We start from the raw sequence: 22,439 nt of genomic DNA on the forward strand, positions 1-22,439 counted from the left end.
TGATAAATATACTAACTTTCGGTAAAGATTTTTCATAAAACAAATTTGGTAAGAATAAATAGGGTAACTCATTCAAACATATCAGAGGCTGCCTTTTTTTTCTAAAATATTCTCCATGTTCCTTCATCTACATGATGTATGAACCAAATGTGTTTTTGGCATCACTAAAATGTTAAGTTTAATTTTTTTTTGGGTATTTTCTCAACTGCAAGTCACAAACTTCTCGTGAGGGTGCACAAATTCTTCAATGTGACATGCATAAATGTGCTTTGTCCTACTCCTACATATAATCTCTATGAATTTGTCTTTTACAAAATTACCCTTATTAAATAACTATACCATTTATAGAATCTGCTATGTGTTGATGGCTTATGAACCAAAAAATAAAAAAATAAAACCCAAAAGAAAACTATTGAAAATCCAGAAGGCTAACTTCGTAATAATATGTCAAATTTGTGGGTAGTTCTGGGAGTGGAAAAATATTAGGGCTAAAAGACGGCATCAAAACCCAACATATGTGGAGAATATTCAGGTTAAGGTAAACCTAGTAAACTGGTTAAAGTCAACAATTATTACAAGAAAACATAAGGAAGGCCAATAACAAGGAGCCACGTAGCTGTTAAGGGCCATCTCATATCGGAAGGAAAATAACCGGGCCACGCGCCTCCTTTAATTACATGAACAATTTTCCTTTTTTAGTTAATTGCATAAATTCCTTTTTTCCATTTCTAGTTAATTACATGATTTTTTTTTTCCTTATCGAGTAAATTACATGAACCTGAAAACTATGACCATCCAAGATAATATACTTTAATTTAATTTAAACGCTAAATCCATTAAAAATGAAAGAACGCCATAAACTCTTCTTTTTTTTTTCTTTTTCAAAACTCACATATTGTATAAGAACTCAAAAAAAATTCTTAAATTTTATCCATACTTAATTTCGAAGAAAAATACCTAACTTTTAGCTTTGACCATATTGTCTCCAACCTAAAATATTTTTGGGTCGTTTCTCAAATAAAGTTATATCAACAAAACTATATGAGAATTTAAAGTAGAAAATACAAAGAGAGATAAGTTTTAGAATATATAAATGAATATTATGATATTATTGACTCCATACGTTGATAGACATACTCAAGGACAATTGTGATCATTTGTCGACACTTGATTGAGATTCTCAAGTTTTAATTGTCAAATTATATTTATGCAACAAAATAGGCTAAGAATACTACTTATTAATAGCTTCGGGCCTCTACAAAGTCTCATTTAGTTCACTAAATAGCAAAAATTAATTTCAGCAATTTAGTTCACGGCTTACCACGATCCTATATAGGCAAAATCTTAAGTCCACCACTGACTCCATATGACTTTCAAAACAAAAATTGTCATTGAAATATTATATAAAATGAACTTTTTACTTGAATATGTCATCCAAATTGAAGAATATATATGAGGAGTAGGAAGACAATAGAACGAAATTAAAGAAAAAAACTGGTGCGCGTGACTATGTGAGCGTGGGTTTAAATTGCAGTCTTAACTCTTAAGGCAGAAAAAAAAAAACTCGTGAGCACGTTGCGAGTCTTTAGGACGTGCAGAACGAAAAATGTCATCATCTAATGGGGACAACAAAATAACGGTAGAGATCTGAGGAGCCTAGCTGCGGTGCAATCAGAGCCGTTGGGCTACAATTGTGTTCGAGAAAGTGGACGATAAAGACCGCCTTGACATACGGAATCAATTGGAAGATTGCAAATTGCAATAATTTGCTTTATTTCTTTTAATTTTGTCTTTTTTTTGAAATGGGGGCAAACTAATTAACTTTTTTTTTTTTAATATAAACAAATTCACCATTTTTCTTGAAAGAAGAAAAAAATGGTTCTCAAATTATCTTTTTTAACACAAGAAAATTATCAATTTTGTTTTCTCTTTTCGAATGAGTATGAATGAGAGGACTAAAATGTGTTCAGACATGGACTTAGCCAAATTAAAAAGAGCGAATGCACTTCTCACTATGCTCCTTGTAGTATAGATTAGATTAAAAGTAGAATATCGTTTATGACTGAAAAAACAAGCCTAAAACGTACAATAAAAAAAATTAGAATGGAATAAGAAAAGGTAATAACGTAACGTCTCTTGATAGTATAATGACTTGATATCTTTTGAAGCAAACCTTTTCAACATTTTCACTTTAATATAAAGTAATAATCTAATCTTCTCAAAAACAAATAATACAAAATAGTAATGCATTGAACATTTTTATATTCCAATCCTTGTAACGTTAACTAACATGACAGCACGACAAATAGGGAAATGAATAACTAAAGCCGATTATTAAAAATAATAAAGGTATACTTAGTTGATTAATCTGGTATTAAATATAAAAATCTAAAACTTGGAGATGGAGAAAAGTGAATCCTATAAACATGACAGCATGATGGTTGCAATAAAATTTGAGTAGGAAGGAACAAAGCATTTCAACTTTTCCCTGCTGAAATCACTTGGCGTGTAGAATGGAGATGTTGAATGGTTCAATCTCATCCTATCTCAGCAACATTCACCCTATCTAGCAATAGCATTCTATAAAAAGAAGAAGAAACAACATATGGTTAGTTGACACTACAAAATTTATAAATTAAAAACTGGAACGTTCGGGATCAAATTTATTAAGTTTCTCATGTAAGTGGATAAAAGAAAAATGAGCCTGAAAAATAAAGCTTAATACTATTAATGAAAAAATTAGGGGCAAGTTTAAGCTCGACCGTTTTCGAGGATATTAGAGGTAAAACAAAAGAAAACTTATTAACAGGACTAACTCTAAATATCCTACCCACGCTATTGGGTACAGAAGTGAGCATGATTAGTTGGCTGCGTTATAACTTGGCAGATAAGACTCTAAAATCAGTTGTGCTGGCGAAGGTGCTTGTATCTGAACAATCAAATATGTGTACTTCCATTGCTTGTCTGCTTGGTCATTGAACATCTCGGCAAATACTTTCCCAGCTCCATGAGGCCCTCGTATATAAAAATTAACCTACAATCAATTGGTCATACAAGCAGTAAGTTAACATTTCTACTCTAAATTATGAGAGATCATTTACATTAATAACAAAATTCAAAATGAGGGAGTGGGAATTGATTTGTATTGCAAATAACATTGGTTAAGTTGCTTCAAATAACAAACAAAAAGGACAATGGGAAATCACCTCTACGTGCTCTACCCCTTCTTCATCGTGCCATATTCTGTTGGGAATACGTTGGCGAGCAGCACGGTTTCTACTTTCTTGACCATACCCTGTAATAGGGTATCCCACCCTCATCCTAACCTGATAAAGAAAAGATCAAAGTCATTTGAGCCACAACATTGCCAGCTCAATATTCACATGCATACAAGCAAAGAGGATTATCTGTAATATTGATTGGAATTCAATTCAGACTGCCTACAGATATTGGTCGATCATGGTCCATAAATTCCATGAACTGCATACAAAGTTGAAATGAATTCCTCACCCAGGAATAATTATATCAGCATAACCCGCTGTCCAATATGAAATTGTAGTTACTACATGCAATTGTAGCTAGCACATCTAAGGCTTGCGGTGTGAGGTGTTCATACATGTACTTAATGCATTGATAGGTACTATGTAGGGTTTTCCTCTTTGGAAAATGTTCATTAACCTACCCAAACTTTTTTATCTAATTGGCAGTAAATTATTATATTCACCATGTATTAGACTTTGCTTAGAGACTAGAGGTTTCTGCCTACCCACATCACGTAAAACTAATGCCAGTGTTGGCCATAAGAAAACTGCCACTGCTATTTCAAATTTAAAATCTTTTCAAGGTCCATGGCCATTACACAGATGAATAAGTCCCAACCCCTTTTAGGAAACCATGGGTCCAGAATTAAGAGAAATTATTTACCCTGTTTCTTTTAGAGGAAAAAATAATGATAAACTAACCTGTGCATCATCTTGAACCCTTTTAAGAGCCTTGTTAAAGATCTTGTACCTGCCAAAGACAATGTTGTCATTTTTCAGTAATATAGAAGAACTCAAAAATTCAATTTACAACCTTATAAGATATTTTAACTATAAAAATAAAGTAAGGTTTGTTGTCTCCTCACTCTTTCGGTTCAAAAATAAGCTCCTTAAAGACTGCATATCCTGCGGCAGCAGCAATTCCAAGCCCTGCAAGAATAACTACACTGTAGGAAGCTCCCTCTACAAATGTCACAGGCTTTTCTGGGATGTTGTATGTAGGAGCATCAAAAGGATCCTCTACAGTAGATAAGTCTTTCTTATTCTGGAAAAGTAAATAGTTGAAGAATCAAGATACCAATAAGTATGAAAGTTGAGTTCACAAAAAGTATCAAGAGAAAATCAAATTTAGAAAATTAGAATGCGCATGGTTAAACTACCCAGCCACAAACATGCAAACAGAATGCACATGTAAAGTTTAGAAAATCAGTTCAGAAGCAAACCTCAGATGGACTTTGTCGTGGTTGCCGTGAAGCTTTTGATGAAATGGATCTACAAAATTGAGGAATGCTGGAACTTGCTATATAGTTTCTTGTGGGTTGAAATTGTGGCCAAGAAGTAGACATTAACTCTCTAGCGCACTTCCTTCCATATAGAACAGGAATTCCTGCAAAGCATGATTGCATAGAAATTATGTGCAAAAGAATAAACCACTATAAGAACTTTCCCGACTTCACACCAGTAGATCAGTACATCTCACTGATTTTCAAGTGTCAATACAAACTTTCAGCGCCCAAATGTTTCCCGGTGTTCATCCATTAACTATTTAGATGCTCTAACCAACAGAAGATAGTTATAATACTTATTCCAAATAAACCATATCTATTATATGAATTTGCGAAGCAGTCACTAACCATCAGCTCCAGCTATGCCCTGCAGAATTCAGAGGAAAAAAAAAATTCAGCTTGCAATGTGCTAAGAGAAACAGAATGATAAAAACCAATATCACACAATTACCTCACCCTAGTCAAATGGTTTGCAGAAGCAGTAGATTGACTTGCACATCCTGATTTCAGTACTGCCAGCAACTGCACCATTATAAGATAGTAACTTAGTTTAAATAAAATTGAAGCCTCTGAAACGTAGAAATTCTAGCCAAAGCAAAACATAAACCTGATCTGGCTTGGCCTCCTCTGTGTGGGAAGCTCTGTATCCCCACAATCTCATCTTGGGCAAAACCCTAATAACATCTGTTTGCTTTTTTCTCCATAACTCCAAAGCACACTTGTATGACCCTAAAAACCAAAAGTTTTGCCGATGCAAAGTCAAATAAACCCTTTGAAAAATGATACTGAAGAAAAGAAAAAAAACTTGTTTTCTTGTTTGGTTTCCGAGAAAATGCATGAAAGTAATCGGAAACGTATGCATACCCATCGTAGTTCAAGTAAGGTTCGGAGGGTGTGGTGGTTCAGTCTCTGGTGTCGAAGGTTGATGCCCTAGCTTTGTTCAGTTTGTTGGTCTCCTCAATCGTCTAAAACCCTCAACCGGAGCTAAGGGGGATTGGTTTCGGACTATGAAAACGGGTCGGGTTAATCCGACTTTGAAACCCAAGCAAGTTAAGTGGGCTAGAATTGAGTTGGTGGACTCAAAATATTTTTGATGGGCCTCAATGCTTGGGATTCTATTGATTTTATTTTATTTTATTTATTTATTTATTTAAGAAATAGCTTCCTAACATGCTGATTTTAAAAAGAGTAATCACTTTATGTTAAAAGCACACATATTATTGGCATGTTTACTAAACTTTGAATCCAGGTGGGCATGAATCCAAATGTTAGCAAGTTCTGTGTTGTCATGAAGTCAACCTTCCTGGCTTCTCTAAAGTCTAGGGTTCATGGGTTAATTGATCAACCAAATTGAAATTCCACTTGTCTTTCAGACCAACTCCAACAATTCTATCATTTGCTGGCTTTTGAAAGTCCCTCTAAAGCCAACTATTCTCACCATCCAAATTGTAATTCTTTTCAGATCCAAATTCGATGATTCTCATCATCTCAAGCTTGTTTTGTTTTGCTGCTGTTGCTGATAAAAATGGAAGCAGCAGACATGTTTTTATCCCCTGCTTTGCAAGTGATGTTTGACAGATTGGCATACCCAGCCCTAGAAAAGGTTGCTCATATCTTGGGTGTCGAGGACAACCGGGACAGCCTACGTGATGCCTTGATGAGGACCCAAGTTATTCTCCAAGATGTAGAGCAGCAACAATTAACCAACAAATCTGTTAGGCTTTGGTTGTTAAACCTCAAGAATGCTGCTTCTGATGCTGAGGACATTCTGGACTTGTTTATCGCTTTCCAAATCGTCATGAGCTTAAAAATTTTTGGTAAACCAATTTCCTCACCCTCTCTTGCTGAAAAAAATTAAGAACATACTCCACAGATTAGAAATTACGATAAATGAGGGACTCTCGACATTTAATTTTAGAGAGCCTAGCATAGAGAAAGACTGTCGACGACTCAGATTCTTCACTAACAAGAGGGAGACTGGCTCTTGCGTCGTTCACTCAAAGATATATGGAAGAGATGATGAGAAAGAGAAGTTAGTCAAACTTCTTGGGTGACTTGATATGTTTGAGGTATCTTGACTTGTCTTACACACCTATCACCCAGTTACCTATAAGCATACGGTATCTGTTTTTTTTTTGCAGACCTTAAACCTAATTTGTTGTCATAATCTTGAGACTTTGCCATTTTTGGAAAACTTCAGCCTAAGACATCTGAACTTAAGTGGATCTGTAAGTTTGACATTTATGCATTATGGTATTAAGCGCTTCCGTCAACTTCAGACTTTGCCACTTTTTGTTGCGTCGCAGAGGGTAGATTAACTACGGAACTACAGCGTGAATCTCCATGAGCTGTTCAATTTAAATTTTATGGGGAGTTGAATATTTCTCGCTTGGAGAAGATTGAAGATGCTATACCACGCATATTGGTCAGGAAGGAAAATCTTGAGTCATTGGGATTATACTGGGGTTTTATTCCGGGATTTAAAGATTCGTTCGCCAAACCACCTAATGCCCCAGCTGAAGTAGGTGTCTCAGGATCACATATAGCGCTGCAAGCTGAAAAACTTATTGAATACATGCAACCACATGAAAATGTGAAAAATCTACCCAGGAACCAAATTTCCTGACTGGGCTCTCCCAAATCTTGTCGCCGCTGATTTCACCAACTGTAGAAGAAGTGAATATCTTCCAGCCCTTGGGAATCTTCCGCTACTTAAGACATTTTCTCTGCATGGAATGGATGGGGTGAAGAAAATTGGTAGATAGTTCTATGGCAATGGTGTAGACATATGGTTTCCATCACTCGAAGAACTATCAATAAGTGATATTGCAAACTTGGAAGAGTGGTCAAGTGCAAATGATGAAAATGCATTATGTAGATTGAAGAAATTAACTGTAAAGAATTGCCCCAAGTTAGCACATATATCGTTACCTCAGTCCCTTCAACATTTGGAGCTGCGGGATTGTAATCCTACGATGGTGCCCATGGCAGATTTAAGTTTGCTATCTGTTCTTATTCTTGACAATATTTGAGACCTCGTGTCTCTCCCGGAAGGGCTCTTTGCATCAGCTAGTCTGTCTTCCTTGAAGATTTTGTCTTGCCCCAAGCTTCATTCAATGCCTTTGCATATGCAAAACCTTAGTTCTTTGAAATCATTGACCAGTTGTTGGTGTGAAGAGCTATCCTCTCTGCCATAAAGTTTGCAGAACCTTAAAGCTCGGGAGTCACTGGAGATTAGTGACTGTCACAGTCTAACATCCCTACCAAATTGTGGAATTGCAGGTGTGGTTTCGCTTCGAACTTCGTCCATTGAAAACTGCAGTGAACTAACTTCTCTATCGTCAAGGTTGGAACAGCTCACATTGCTTAAGCACTTGACCATCATGTACTATCCAAAGCGTGGTTCCTTTCCAGCCGGTGTGCAACACCTCTCCTCTCTTCGAAGTTTGATCGTTCTGGACTGTCCTTGTTTTGATTCTCTGCCAGAAGGATTGGAAAATGTGAAGACCCTACACTGCTTGGAAATGAGTAGCTGCCCCAATCTAACAGCTTTGCCAGAATGGTTTGAGGATCTTCGGCACCCCAGTGCCTAGGCACATCACCCTTCGACATGCAAGTTTTGTGTCGCCTTCGGCACCCCCGTGCCTAGGCACATCGCCCTTCGACACCCCCGTGCCTAGGCACATCGCCCTTCGACACCCCCGTGCCTAGCCACATTGTCTTACAACATGCAAGCTTTGTGTTGCCTTTGGCAGCCATTCTCCTTTAGCACCCTCGTGCCTAGCCACATTGTCTTGTAACATGCAAGTTTTGTGTCGTCTTCGGCATCCCTTCGTCTTAAGCACCTCCGTGCCTAGGCACATCGTCCTGCGACATGTAAACTTTGTGCCTTTAGCATCTCCTTTGTTTTCGGCACTCCCGTGCCTAGGCACATCGCCCTGCGACATGCAAACTTTGTGCCTTCGGCATCCCTTTTGCCTTCGGCACCCCCATGCCTAGCCATATTGCCTTGCAACATGCAAGCTTTGTGTCACCTTTGGCATCCATTCGCCTTCAGCACCCACATGCCTAGCAAGTTTTATACCTTCAGCACCCTCATGCATATTCACATTGCCTTGCGACATGCAAGTCTTATGCATTCAGCACCTACATTCCCTTCAGCACTTTATCTGTGACATGCAAGTCTTGTACCTTTCGCACCGTTGTCCTTCGGTGTACTATGATGCCCTTTGGCACCCTTGCATAACAAAATGGGGACTTGCAAACCATTTGGTTTTTTGTTGCCTCCCTCCAATGTCCTTCTTACCCGGGGCCATGGGGGACTATGGGTAGTGCACTATACAACTTGGAAGACGAACTATGGTGTTGCTCGGCCAGTGCAGTTAAAATTACAAGTCCCCAATCAAGAAGTACCTTCTTACTCGTGAACTTGGGGGATTACTGTTGGTACCGCAATTGACCGAGCAACTAACTAGGCTAGATCATCCACGTGCCATGCTTTAAGAGGTCATCATCTTAGCCAAAAAAGCATTAACACAAGTCACAACTCTAAGCAAAGTAAGAGGAGTATTACATCGAAAAACTACAAGAAGTGAAGACTCCCCCTCACCTATAAGAGGAGACCACTTTACACTTAGGAGGGGATCCCTAGGCTGGCCTTTATCTTTAATCATGGGCTTCTCCCTTCTTATGTTTATATTTGGGTCCAACTCCATGTACAAATGTAAACATACATAATTATAATTAGAACATACTTCTCTGTGGACGTAGCCTATTTATTAAGGGTGAACCACGTATATCTCGTTTTCTATATATTTATCGTTTGCCCTAATCTTCACACATATGCTAAAGGTCCTCACCTTCACCCATCATCCACCATTCCACCTCTATCTAAGTTGACTCTCTCAAAAAGAGCATCAACAAGTAGGAACTAAATGCTAGTGAGAAAGTAAGGAAGAGTCAGACAAATTTTTTCAAAAAATGAAGGTGCTTGGGTTTTTTCTACTGACTGATGACGATGCTTGGGCCAAATTCTAAAATTATGGCCCGCTATGAACTCCAATAAACCATTAGGGCAAAAACAAAAAACAAAAACAAAAAACAAAAAACAAAAAACCCATTCCTTTTGGGCTTAATAGAACATATTATTTCAACCAAAAAAAATAGAACATATTATATAATTTCTCGAACATTGAGGAATATAATTCACAATTCAAAGCTCTTATTTCACAAGCCCCAATTTACTTTAGAAATCCTAATTCGACAAGCCATAAATTCAATTTATTAGAACAACCCCAAATTCTACAAGAGAGATCCATCAAAGAAAAAAGAGAGATTCATGAAGAAGATGACTGGAAAAAAAGAAGAGAGAGAGAGAGAGAGAGAAAAGTAAAGGGGAGAAAGAGAAAAAAGAGAAAATGTTCATTGTTTAGAGGAAAGTTTCAATCTATCAAAAAAACATAAAAGGGAAAATTTCAGGGGGACAAGTGAAGTGTACTCTGTAGTATAATGAAAATAAAGATAGAGTTTTTTTATTTATTTTGGCTGCAGAGATAGGATTTCAAATTTTTTATTTTTTGGGATAGGATAAACATATATAGCACTTCCATGACACCTAAAAATATACACTCAACACAATACACGTGTCTTCACAATCACAAAGTTCTTTTAAGTCTCAAAACAGGTGTCGAAGCAAACACTTTGTGCTGGACATCTCAACTCTACGTTCCAAAGATCAAGTTTCATCTCGAGCTTGCTCTGCCATTTGAACTATTCTATGTTGGAATCCATGGCCATGACAATAAGATCACAGAAAGGGTTGCTAAAGTTGACTCACACTCATGCATTCATTAAAATAAAATAAAAAACACGAAGCCCCAATCAATTGAAACATGTCTTATTGTTCTTCTTGTCAATTGAACCAAAAGGTCAAAGATAAGCACAAGAAGGAGCTGAGTCACAACAACAGCAGCATAACACATTTCTCAGTTCAACTGCCTAGAATGAGCTTGTTCATGGCATCCTTCGTCACCTTGGTTGGCAGCTGAAACCTGCACATCGGGCAGAAGTGCTTCCCATTCAGCCACTTCAAAATGCAGTCTTCATGGAATTTGTGCTTGCAAGGCGTTTGGGTGACTTGTTCTCCCTCTGAAAATTCATCCAAACAGATAGAGCACTCTCCATTGTTCTGGCTCTCTTTCGATTCCAAGCTCGCAATCGAAAACCGGGTTGCGGGGATGATGTGATTGTTACAACCCCAAATCGTTCTTCTTCTTTTTTTCTGCTCCCTCTCTTCTTCTTCCTGCTGCTCATGTATTCGAATGAGCCTGCTAATAGCCTCCATGAACTCTTCTTAGCTAGGCTGCAAAGCAAAAGCAGAGACAAAATATATATATTATAAATTAATTAATTACTTGGGAATTATAATAATTATTTAGAAATGATGAGAGGAACAAAAATGATTTGGGAAGCTGAAACCTTGGGGAGCAGCAAGAACTGCGCAGCTTTGTGTCGTGACAAAATTTGCGAGCTATGCTGCTGTGTGGCAGATTCTTCGTCTTAATATCGGACCAGTTAAATATTTAAATAACCCTAGGCCTAGTGGGTGTAATAGAAATCCAAGGGTTCAGATTTGATCTCAAGCAGAGTGTCAAGAACATACCTACCACTCAGATATAATTACATAAAGACCAAGCAATGAAATCAAGTTATTACCCTTGTTATTTTACCTAGCTGGGAACAACCATATTTTACCTGGATAAAGGAACAATAATTGTACTGTACATCGTTTTGAAAAAGAAAAAAAAGAAAAGAATATTAGTTGTATTTGGACTTGGAATATGCCTAGATTACCTTTTTATCTTATCTTTGTGGAAAAGACCCCCAACATGTGAAAATTGTTTCCCTTTTTACTTTTTTTCGTTGGCTGTACCCTCCATTTTTTATTTATTTATAAATACTAAAAAATGTAAAAGCTGGTTAATTTTAAAAATCTTGAGGATAAAAAAGCCCACGCGTTGTAAGTGTTAGGACATAATTCTCATGCACGTTTACGTGCATTGTGAGTTGATCTGTGTACCTAATAATTTATAGGCAATTATATTTGAGTTGATCCACGTATGTAATGATTGAGAGCCAACTACGCCAGAGTGGCATACAAGAACGTTACAAAGTTGGTGTCATGTTCACATTTTCTTGTTTAGTTTAGTTAAGAGTTGGTTAAATCATGTTACCATTTTATGAAGAATAAAAGGACTTTATTAGAGTTAATTACGTTAAATTGAAAGCATATAGAAAATAGAGACAACAGATCTGAAGTCCCACTTAAGATTGGAAATAAAATCTTTGAAAGCAAGTGCTAACTCGAAATGGAATCCAAACTTCTTTTTTTCTTTTGGTCGAATGGAATCCAAACTTATTCCTGCTTTTAGCACCCAAAACACATTGGTTGGGTTTCCAAAAAGTAGTTGTGCCATTGCAGGATGGACATGGATTCGTAGACTCGCCACACTCACCTTTTTGGATGATCCGAGAGTGTTCCATTGCGATGAGTAAAAATTACATTTGGAAATGTATGTAGATATGATTGAGCACCTTGAACGTGGTTGTTTTAGACATTGGATGCGTTTGAAACTAGGATTATTGATCATATAACTCCGTGACTTGCATATACTATATACATCTCCCTATAGATTTGACGGGCAACTTCAATAAGATTTCAGATATAATGTTTTTATAAAAGTTTTCGAACAACATGACCTCCATCGATCTAACCACTTAAGAACTTGGAGAACAACAAGAAATAAGCTTATGCCAGCCTCTTAGTGACCTCCTCTGGCAGACATTTCGAACTATATTTATCCGGTTAAATAAAGGAATAATGATTTAGAGTTTAAATACTCAAAAGTGTAAAGTTGGTTAATTTAAAAAAAAAAGTCTTGATGATACAAAAGCCCACACGTGCACAAAATTATGAATTGATTCGCGTACGTAATGATTGATAGACAATTACGTATGAATGACATAAGAGAGTGTTGCAGAGTTGATGTAGTGTTCACCACTTCTTGTTTGGGTTGGTTAAGAGTTGGTTAAATCATGTTACCATTTTATGAAAAAAAAAAAAAAAGGGGGCTTCATTAGTTAATGAGTTTTGTATTAAGTTGGAGAATTTGGAACTAAATAGCCATAATATAACCTTTCTTAGCTTTGGAGGCAATTAGGAGAAGGGATAACACATGCCAACAAGGCCCAATATTTGATTGACCCATCATCAATTTCAGTTTCTAGTGTTTGGGCCAACCCAAGCCCTAAACAATGCAAAGGCCCAATTATTTGCCCTAGAATAACCTAGCGTATCTCAGACCCAATATACATATATAAATTATTATTATTATCGTTCTGAGTTGCACAGAACAATTAAATTAATCATAGAATTTTAAAAAAATTAATGGTTGGAATAGAATTAGATATTTAGCATGGGCCATCTCATTCTCAGCCGTCAGATTTCATTACAATTTTTTTAGAGTGGTGATTTCCCCACTCCAATTTTATCCACTTACACTCCATTTTATAACTAAAAAAGAAGTGTAAGTGGATAAAATTGGAGTGGGGAAATCATTACCCTTTTTTTATCGCCATGCTAAGTTTTTGACCCTTGCGTCCTGTGATCGGAGTTGAAAGATTTTTTTTTGGGTGCGACAAACGACGTTGCAAATTACGGGGTTAATGGGGGACCCCACATGACAGCGACGGTGCTAACACCGTAACAGTATGAGGGGGACCGTGTAACGCGCACGCGCCTCGAAGTTGGGGAGACCAAACATTCTCAAAAACAGAAAAGAATAAATATAAATAAAACAAAAATTTTGGGAGAAAATGAAAAGACAAAAAATAATACTAAAGTAAAACATAAAAAAAACCTCGGACTTCGAGATTGTTTGTTTCGGGCACTCTCTACTTCAATCTGGTTTAAAATATTTAAAAAAAATGTTGGATTCTTTGTGGAGTCTGGCACGCCCTCTGGTCCTGTTCCCTCAGCCAGCAGCTCTGAGAGTCTCTGTCTGACTTCCCACTTCTATTATTGGCTGACTCACTACGCGTGGATTGGCCAACCCGACCCGAACTATTTTTCAAAAATTTCGGTTTAGCTCTAGGTGATTGATTTACACTTTTGAAAACGACGGAAAAATTGAGTTGAAAATTTGATTTGATTTGATTTTTTTGTTTTTGTTTTGTTTGAAAAATAAAATTTCTTTAGTCCTCACTTTGTTGTTGGTGTCGTGATTTTTACTTTCATAATTGTGACTCAAAATCTTACAAATTGTCAAATATTTCTGCTTCTTAAGTAAGTGTTTATGCCTAACGGGAATATATTTCAATGGATTTTTTTGATAGTAGGCAATCAATATTATTTGAGTTATAAGCCTCTTGCTCAACTTAATGAATTTTAATTTAACAATATTTTAATAGAGACGTGAACTCATGAAGTTCGCACCAACTACATATTCGTATTGTAGAAAAAATCTGTAAATTATATATCGTCGCACACTCCATTACTATACATTTGTAATTTGTTGACACACAAATTTATAGTACTAATGAAGTAATTTGTTGAAAGTTATAGAGAGAGAAACAATGTTAAGTGCTATTTAATGGGGCTAACAACTACTATTTAATTCATTGGCAGAACAAGACAGCTATTTCATAATTGTTCTTGAGCACGGTAATCACAAGAACCAAACATTTGTGTTGTGGTCATGGGTTGTGTACACAAGGCCGTTGACCACCTCTATTAATTTCAAGGTTATAGAAATGGTAATATATTTTACATGGTAGGTTAACGTAAGAATGCTGTGGGCCCACTCTATCCAATCTGTCCAACCGTGTTCTCCCTTGGCCATTGGTGCGTTTCCAAAACGCTCCACCAAAAAGGTGTAAATTTGACTGTGTTTTGCTTTTCCCAACTCCCTCAGTTCATATCTTGCTCCTTTGTACACTGAAGTAGTCTGCATTAATCTCTCTCTCTCTCTCTGGAATAACTCTGATGCATGCTCGTCTGATTCCCACAGTGATTATGAGCTTTTTCTTGAGCCTCCCCATTTGTCCCATTATTCCATCTCTATCTCTCTGAATCTCCATTGTCTCTCTCTTCTCTGTTTACCATCTCCTTCCTTTTTGGCTCTTCATTGTCTTCTCTCTCTCTCTCTCTCTCGGGTTGTCTTCAAATTTCTTAACCTGTTTCCTTATTCTTCAACAGAGAAGCAGAGCCATGACTATGAGTACCGACAACAACGGCAACCACAGCAAAGAAAAGCTTGTGGTGGAGGTGGTTGCAGCGCACAACCTCATGCCCAAAAACGGTGAAGGTTCCTCCTCACCATTTGTAGAAGTAGAGTTTGAGAACCAAAGGCTCAGAACCCAAGTAAAATACAAAGACCTCAACCCCATTTGGAACGAAAAGCTTGTGTTCCATATCAAAGACGTGGCTGATCTTCCTTACAGAACCATAGAAGCCAATGTCTTCAACGAGAGGAGGTCCAGCAATAGCAGAAATTTCTTGGGAAAAGTTCGAGTTTCGGGCTCTAACATTGCAAGAGAAGGTGAAGAGGTCCCTCAGCTTTATACCCTTGACAAAAGGAGCCTTTTTTCTCACATAAGAGGGGAAATAAGCTTCAAGCTTTACCTTTCAACAAGGGAAAAGGTCAAGGAAGTTGGGGCTAATGGAATAGTCTCCTCCTCTATTTCTGCTCCTTCTGCTTCGGCTTCTGGGTTTTCGAAGAAAAACAAGAAACTTCAGGGACCAAACTCAGCCATGGCGGCAAATCAGCAGCTGGTACAAGAAACAAAGCAAACCCAACAGAACCAGAACAACAACCACCACTCAAAGAATGCGGATCAGCCAAGTCCAAGTGAGGTGATACTGATGAACAAGCCTGTTTTGATTAATACAGGGCCTGGTTCTGTTATGTCCGGCGCCGGAAGCGGTGGGGTGGGTGGGTACTCAAATGGGTTGACCGAGTTTTCACTCAAAGAGACTCGGCCTCAACTCGGAGGTGAGTCTTTGAAAAAGGACAAAACTAGCTCTACTTATGACCTTGTTGAGCAAATGCAGTACCTTTATGTGAGAGTTGTGAAAGCCAAAGAAATCTCTTTGTTTGGTGGTGGGGATTTGGTGGCTGAAGTAAAGTTAGGGAACTACAGAGGAATTACAAAGAGGGTTGGTTTGAACAATGTTGAGTGGGGTCAAGTTTTTGCTTTTTCAAAAGATTGCATACAGTCATCAGTGGTGGAGATTTTTGTGAAAGAGGGCAGCAAAGATGACTTCTTAGGTCGTGTTTGGTTTGATTTGAATGAGGTTCCGAAGAGGGCCCCGCCGGATAGTCAGTTGGCTCCACAATGGTATAGAATGGAGGATAAGAAGGGTGATAAGTCGAAAACAGGGGAGGTGATGCTTTCAATTTGGTTTGGAACTCAGGCTGATGAGGCATTTGCTGAAGCTTGGCATTCAAAGTCTGCCAATGTGAATTTTGATGGGCTTTGCTCGATTAAGTCGAAGGTTTATTTGTCCCCGAGACTCTGGTATTTGAGAGTGTCCATCATTGAAGCTCAAGACATTGTTCTTGGTGAGAAAGGGCCTGCAATGATGAGGTTTCCTGAGCTTTCCGCGAAAGTTCAGGTGGGAAACCAGGTTTTGAGGACTAGAATTGCACAGCCAAGCAGCTTGAGGAGCCTCTCCAACCCTTATTGGAATGATGAGATGATGTTTGTGGTGGCTGAGCCAATAGACGATTACTTGTTGGTTTCCGTTGAAGACAAGGTCGGGCCGGGGCGTGATGAGGTGGTGGGGAGAGTGCTTCTTCCAGTGACAGCAATCGAAAAGCGAACAGATGAAAAGCCAGTGGTTTCAAGATGGTTTAATTTTGACAACAACCATTTCAACAATGCAGCAGAAGAGTCCAAAATGATGACAAGGTTTGGGTCTAGAATTCATCTTCGGGTTTCACTTGATGGTGGTTATCATGTGCTAGATGAGGCCACAATGTATAGCAGTGATCTTAAGCCAACTGACAAGCGGCTTTGGAAGCCTCACATTGGTGTGCTTGAAATGGGAATTTTGGGTGCAACAGGGCTTATGCCAATGAAAATCAAAGAAGGGAAAAAAGGGTCTAGTGATGCCTATTGTGTTGCCAAGTATGGTCACAAATGGATTCGAACTCGAACTGTTGTCGATAGCTTGTCCCCAAAATGGAACGAGCAGTACACTTGGGAGGTGTATGATCCCTGCACAGTTGTCACAATTGGAGTGTTTGATAATTCCCGCATAAACAAGAACTTGGCAAACAATCCAGGAGCTCGTGATTCACGAATTGGGAAAGTTAGGATTCGATTGTCCACACTTGAATCTGATCGGGTTTATACTCACTCATATCCCCTCCTCATGCTGCACACTTCAGGGGTAAAGAAAATGGGTGAGCTTCATTTAGCTATTCGGTTTACATGTGCTAATATGGCTAACATGATGCATATGTACACAATGCCACTGTTACCAAAGATGCATTTTGTGAACCCTTTGAGTGTGAATCAATTGGAGACCCTGAGGTACCAAGCAATGAATGTGGTGGCCTCTAGGCTTAGCCGGGCAGAGCCGCAATTGGGCAGAGAGGTCGTGGAGTATATGCTTGATCATGACTCCCATATGTGGAGCATGAGAAGGAGCAAAGCCAACTTCTTTCGACTAATGAATGTTCTCTCAGGACTTGTTGCTATGGGAAGATTTGTGGAATTGATGCGCAGTTGGAACAAGCCTGTCTACTCAGCTCTATTTGTTGCATTTTTCCTCTTGCTCGTTGCATTTCCAGAGCTCATAATCCCAATGATTTTGCTTTACACTGCCTTCTTGGGACTTTGGCGATACAAGTCTAGACCACGCCAACCTCCCCACATGGACACCCAGCTTTCCCATGCTGAGAGCGTCTATGCTGATGAATTGGATGAGGAATTCGATTCGTTCCCAACAAGTCGGAGTGCTGAGGTTGTTCGAATGAGGTATGACCGGCTTAGGAGCGTGGGGGGAAGGATTCAAACTGTTGTTCATGACATGGCTACACAAGGTGAACGCTTCCAAGCATTGCTGAGCTGGAGAGACCCGAGGGCCACATTCGTGTTCTCCATCTTTTGCTTGATTGCTGCTGTTGTGTTCTATGCAGTGCCAATCAGAGTTGTGGTGGTTTTGTTGGGCTTGTATGTTCTGAGGCCGCCGAGGTTCAGAAGCAAGTTGCCTTGCCAACCTTTGAGTTTCTTTAGGAGGCTGCCCACCAGGGCTGATAGCTTGTTGTAGAGGGTTGAATTCATTGCATCATTATCATCATGTTTAGGACTTCTGGATATAGTGGAAAGGAAGGGAATGGCCTTTTTGTGTTTGATATTTAGGATGGATGTTATCTTTTCCTTTTTGGTCCTATGCGAAAGGAGGTGATAGCTAACTGTTTTGTTGAAGATGCAATTCATGTATTATGGAAGTTCAATCTGACTTGTAGTTATTGTCTTTGCTTATATTTATGTGTCTAGGTAGAATTACGCTAATCCAATGATTTGTTTGGTGCTACATTTGATTGTGAATCGTATCTCGTCATATAATTCGAATCACCAAAAATGCCAAATGTGTGCCTGCTCAACAAAATGTTTGAATTGAAAGAATAAGAAGACACATACATGAAAGCAAATGATAAACTAATTCAGTTCCAATACAACCACATAATGTTGTTGCTTCGGTTCTTTCTAGTATGAAATAGCATTGGGTTGGCAATACAAGGCAAAGCTCCCCACAAAGGAATCCACAAAGTTCAAGCAACAGCAGCTCCCATCAATTAGAAAATCACTAACTTGTTCAGACTTGGGGTCCAGCAATCGAACTCCATCACCAACATCACGAAGCACCACTTCACCATTCTTTCTGAAACCAAGCACGCCGCTATTTTTAAGACCAAGTGGCGCCAACACAAAAACATTTTGGAGCTGCACGGTAAATAACTTAGCCCAAGACGCCGCCACACCATACTCTTCCATCACCCAAATCTGAACACAATCACCCCTCGGAAATCTGTAGTTACGAATCTTGACAAGGGCAATGGTCTCTCTGTATCTTGAAATAAACCACTCTCGTCCCGATTGAAAGTGTAATTTTTTCCTCAAAGCTTCTGGCACCATTGTCTCACCAAATATCTCCTTTGCCATATCAAACCACGCAACCAAATACTCTGAGAGCTCCGAGACGCCGTTCAGGTGGCGACGAGTTTGGAGCCAATGCAGAGCGCCATTGACACACACAACACGTGATCTAGTGAAGAGCTCGGGATAAAAGTTGACAGGGATAATATCATCATCATCAGCAGCAATAAGACTCTTCCAGGAGCCTGTGGCTAACGACCAAATCTCAACGTGAAAAGTAGGTGGTTTGCGGAAGGACACATAGTTCCTAAATTTCAAAGTCTTATCGCCGTTGTGTAAGGACTTATAGTTCACACATCTCAAAACCTTATAGTCGTTGGTGCAAGAATCATAACCAAAGGCATATCTTATTCCTTTAATATTTTTGGCCACGGCAAGGCCCGTCTTAGGTAAAACCACCAACTTTCTAATATAGGGGTTCCAAATGATTGCAGCAAAGTCAATGCCACCATCATCATCATCATGAGGAACCATGCATACGAGCCCGTTACAAGTTCCAACCACATCCACATCCCCATCTAAAACTTTTTTTTTCTCGGGGCAAGTGCGGGTGTTGTTGTAAGCTACGAACGGGCTCGTAAGCTTGGTATGCTCATCACGTGCAGAGTCATCTAGATACAACACGTAATGCACTCTTCTTTTGACGTGGATCTTGTAGGGTTCGTAAACCTGCAGGAAAAGGAGCTGAACGTCGTCGTTGTGGCGGTGATTGGATGGGAAGCGAGTGTGGGGGTGGCGAATGAAGGAGTTGACGAGAGAGTTCCATGATTTGCACACTGCGCTGCATCTCACTACGGATTTGCCAGGCGATCTCAGCAGGATTTCATGTAAGATTTCGTCGGGAAAGAGGAGGATGTTGCTAGCCAAGTAGACATCTGACATTTTTGTGATAATAGTTGCTCGCTGGTGTTTTTGGGAGAAGCAGATCTTTCGACCCCTTTAAAATCCTAGTCTCCTGTTTTAGTCCTAATCAAACTAGATCACCAAAAGACTAGGGAAAATAGTGGAGAGAGATAGAGAAAATAACGATCTCTAGGGGTTAAATGAATAATACTACTCTTGCCATATTTGTATACTACATTCCTATACCATCTTATGCGGCAATTGATGTGGACAGCCACATCAATTAAAATTATTTAATATTTTATTTTCTTTTATGATTTATTATAATATTTGTTTTTCTAATTATCTTAATTAAAATACCCTTCATTGATTTAATTGATGTATCATATAATATGGACATGCCACATCATGTGGTATAGAAATGTGGAATAAAATGTGGTACCTGTAGCATTACTCAGGTTAAATTGCCTTCAATTACTAATTAGTTCCAGGGATAAGGTTCACATCCATTTTAATTCATTTACTTACCATATAAAAAATAAATAATTTATTATTATTATTATTTTTACATTCATTATATTAGTTCTTTTTTTTTTTTTGGTCGAAAACATTCATTATATTAGTTCATACATGCAATTTGGATGAAAAAAGATAAGTACAAAATTGTAACAGAAAATTCAACTATCTTCATCACCGTCCATACAAATAAAAAAAATGCATATAAACAAGGCGTTTAATTCTTTTGTATTCACTTATTGGGTTAATATTTAGGGAAAAAATCCATACAAAATAAGGATGAACGTCTTATTCAGCCTCTAACTAATTAGTATCGTATATAGGGATTCAATCATATCCAAATGAGGGGAAAAAAATCAGTTGAATGGATTAAGGACTCGTTTGGGAAGTGATTTTGGAGAGGCCAACAATCACTTTTATGGAGAATCACTTCTCCAAATATCACTTTAAGTGATTTTTTGGAGAAGCACGTAGAAGATGTTTCTTTCCATAAGTGATTCTAAATCACTCCCAAACGAGCCCTAAACGATAGTGGAGACTTGTATGAGTTGATCAAGGAAGGTTGCATGAGTTTGGTGCTGAGGAAAGAAATACAAATACAAAAGTAAATGAAATCAAAACCAGCAAAATAAGGACGAGAAATTAAAGAAAACCTCACAAAGCTAAACAAAGACGAATACGAAAGGCAATCCATTTAGGCATTAGCCAATTATCGTCTATTCTTTTTGTTTTTATTTTAACGATTGAGGCTCATTATGAAATTAAGCTTCTTTTTGTGCCTATTCTTCATATCACATGTGAGGTTCTCAAATGCGCAAAGAAAAACTTAATTTTATAAAATAAGCACAAAAAAGAAAAGAAAAACAAAGATGATAATTCACATTAATTTAATGACTAATGCCTACACAGATGGAAGCATGAGAAGGAGCAATGCCAACCTGTTTCGGCTAATGACTTGTTGCTATTTGTGTTTGGCATACAAGGTGGACGTTGTCTTGATTCGGTTTCTGTCTTTCCTTCTAATATGAAATAGCATTGGGTTGGTCAAATAAGACAAGGCTCTCCACAAAATAATCCATGAACTTCAAGTGATTGTTGCTCTCATCAATTTCAAAACAACCAACTTGTTCGGACTCAGGGTCTAGCAATATAGATCGATCACTACCTCCCATAAGTACCACTTCACCACTCGTTCTAAAACCAATCGGGCCGCAGTATTTAAATCTAAGCGGCATCAACCAAACATGTTGCAGCTGCACAGTGCATAGGTTAGCCCAAGATGCCGCCACACCATACTCCGCCATCACCCAGATCTCAACATGATTAGCAATCCAAAGATCTCTATCGTTACAAATCTTAACAAGGGCAATGGACTCTCAGTATCTTGAAATGAACCACTCTCGTTGTCCCGGTTTTGAGTATAAGTTTTTCCGTAAAGCTTCTGGCACCGTTGTCTCACCAAATAACTCACTCGCCATATCAAACGATGCAATCAAATAATCCATCTTATTCACCTTCCAGTTTCTGGCAAGTTGGAGCCAATGCAGAGCGCCATTGACAAACACAACACCCGATCTATTGAAGAGCTGGCCAGGATGAAAGTTGGCAGGGAGGATAACATGATCAGCAGCAGAACTAAGACTCTTCCAGGAGCCCCTGGCTAACGACCAAATCTCAACTTGACAAGTGCTATGGCGGATATATTTATGGTTCACACATCTCAAAACCTTATAGTCGTCGGGGCAAGAATCATAACCAAAGCCATATGTTACCTGATCAATATCTTTGTACACGGCAAGGCCAGGCTTAGGTAAAGCCACCAACTTTCTAATACAAGGGTTCCAGATTGATGCAGCAAAGTGAATCTCATCATCACCAGCAACCAGGCATACTAGCCCGTTACAAGTTCCCACCACAGTCACATCTTCAACTTGTTTTGCTCCTCGGAGGCAAGTAGGTAACTTGTTGCAAGCTACGAACGGGTTAGGAAGCTTGGTATACAAGTTACATGCAGAGTTATCTAGATGCAACGCGTAAGGCCTGTTGATGATGCTCGAGGAATTGTGAAACTGAAGGAAGAGGAGTTGAGCTTCGTCGTGGTGGTTATTGGATTGGTAGCGAGTGTGGTCGCGAGTGCGGTAGCGAAAGAAGGTGTTGACGAGAGAGTTCCATGATTTACACACTGCGCTGCATCTCCCTACGCTTTTGCTGGGCAACCTCAGGAGGATTTCATCAAAGATCTCTTCGGGAAAGCGGAGGGGGTTTGACAATGTTCTTTTCTTGCTACCCGAGTAGACATCTGACATTG

The 22,439-nt window shown here is 38.7% G+C and overlaps 4 protein-coding genes and 1 long non-coding RNA gene across 7 annotated transcripts; 1 reads left to right on the plus strand and 4 right to left on the minus strand.

Moving 5' to 3' along the window:
* LOC18766829 (probable mitochondrial import inner membrane translocase subunit TIM21) lies at nt 2,237–5,515 on the minus strand. Of its 3 annotated transcripts, none has more exons than XM_007200442.2 (10): nt 5,411–5,503; nt 5,154–5,275; nt 5,003–5,068; nt 4,895–4,913; nt 4,484–4,647; nt 4,127–4,305; nt 3,963–4,011; nt 3,207–3,326; nt 2,831–3,034; nt 2,237–2,580 (listed from the first exon to the last, which is right to left on the minus strand). In XM_007200442.2, exons 1-9 carry the CDS (start codon nt 5,412–5,414, stop codon nt 2,861–2,863), a joined length of 897 nt encoding a protein of 298 aa, XP_007200504.1. In that variant the 5' UTR covers nt 5,415–5,503; the 3' UTR covers nt 2,237–2,580; nt 2,831–2,860. The 3 variants fall into 3 exon arrangements, with proteins under 3 accessions (XP_007200504.1, XP_020409427.1, XP_020409426.1); XM_020553838.1 differs by having other exon boundaries at nt 2,817–3,034; XM_020553837.1 differs by lacking the exon at nt 2,237–2,580 and having other exon boundaries at nt 2,632–3,034; nt 5,411–5,515.
* Nucleotides 10,053–11,290, minus strand: LOC109950568. Its single transcript, XR_002272808.1, has 2 exons — nt 11,024–11,290; nt 10,053–10,907 (listed from the first exon to the last, which is right to left on the minus strand). It is a non-coding gene; the product is annotated as an uncharacterized LOC109950568 (long non-coding RNA).
* Nucleotides 14,535–18,263, plus strand: LOC18768696 (FT-interacting protein 1). Its single transcript, XM_007199075.2, has one exon. The coding sequence runs from the start codon at nt 14,814–14,816 to the stop codon at nt 17,880–17,882; it is 3,069 nt and encodes a 1,022-aa protein (XP_007199137.1). The 5' UTR covers nt 14,535–14,813; the 3' UTR covers nt 17,883–18,263.
* Nucleotides 18,323–19,654, minus strand: LOC18768792 (F-box/kelch-repeat protein At3g23880). Its single transcript, XM_007201613.1, has one exon. The coding sequence runs from the start codon at nt 19,652–19,654 to the stop codon at nt 18,323–18,325; it is 1,332 nt and encodes a 443-aa protein (XP_007201675.1).
* On the minus strand, nt 21,508–22,437 carry LOC18766737 (F-box/kelch-repeat protein At3g23880). The gene has a single exon (XM_020553595.1). It carries the CDS (start codon nt 22,435–22,437, stop codon nt 21,508–21,510), a length of 930 nt encoding a protein of 309 aa, XP_020409184.1.

This window comes from Prunus persica, chromosome G8 (genome assembly GCF_000346465.2).
Source record: "Prunus persica cultivar Lovell chromosome G8, Prunus_persica_NCBIv2, whole genome shotgun sequence".
Classification (NCBI taxonomy): domain Eukaryota; kingdom Viridiplantae; phylum Streptophyta; class Magnoliopsida; order Rosales; family Rosaceae; genus Prunus; species Prunus persica.

Coding starts and splice junctions, on each gene's coding strand:
- LOC18766829 (XM_007200442.2), bottom strand. Junction 5,069..5,153: donor AGGAGGCCAAGCCAGATCAG/GTTTATGTTTTG, acceptor ATAATGGTGCAG/TTGCTGGCAGTACTGAAATC. Junction 4,012..4,126: donor CTTATTTTTGAACCGAAAGA/GTGAGGAGACAA, acceptor TGTCTTTGGCAG/GTACAAGATCTTTAACAAGG.
- LOC18768696 (XM_007199075.2), top strand. CDS start 14,814: ATGACTATGAGTACCGACAACAACGGCAACCACAGCAAAGAAAAGCTT.
- LOC18768792 (XM_007201613.1), bottom strand. CDS start 19,654: ATGTCAGATGTCTACTTGGCTAGCAACATCCTCCTCTTTCCCGACGAA.
- LOC18766737 (XM_020553595.1), bottom strand. CDS start 22,437: ATGTCAGATGTCTACTCGGGTAGCAAGAAAAGAACATTGTCAAACCCC.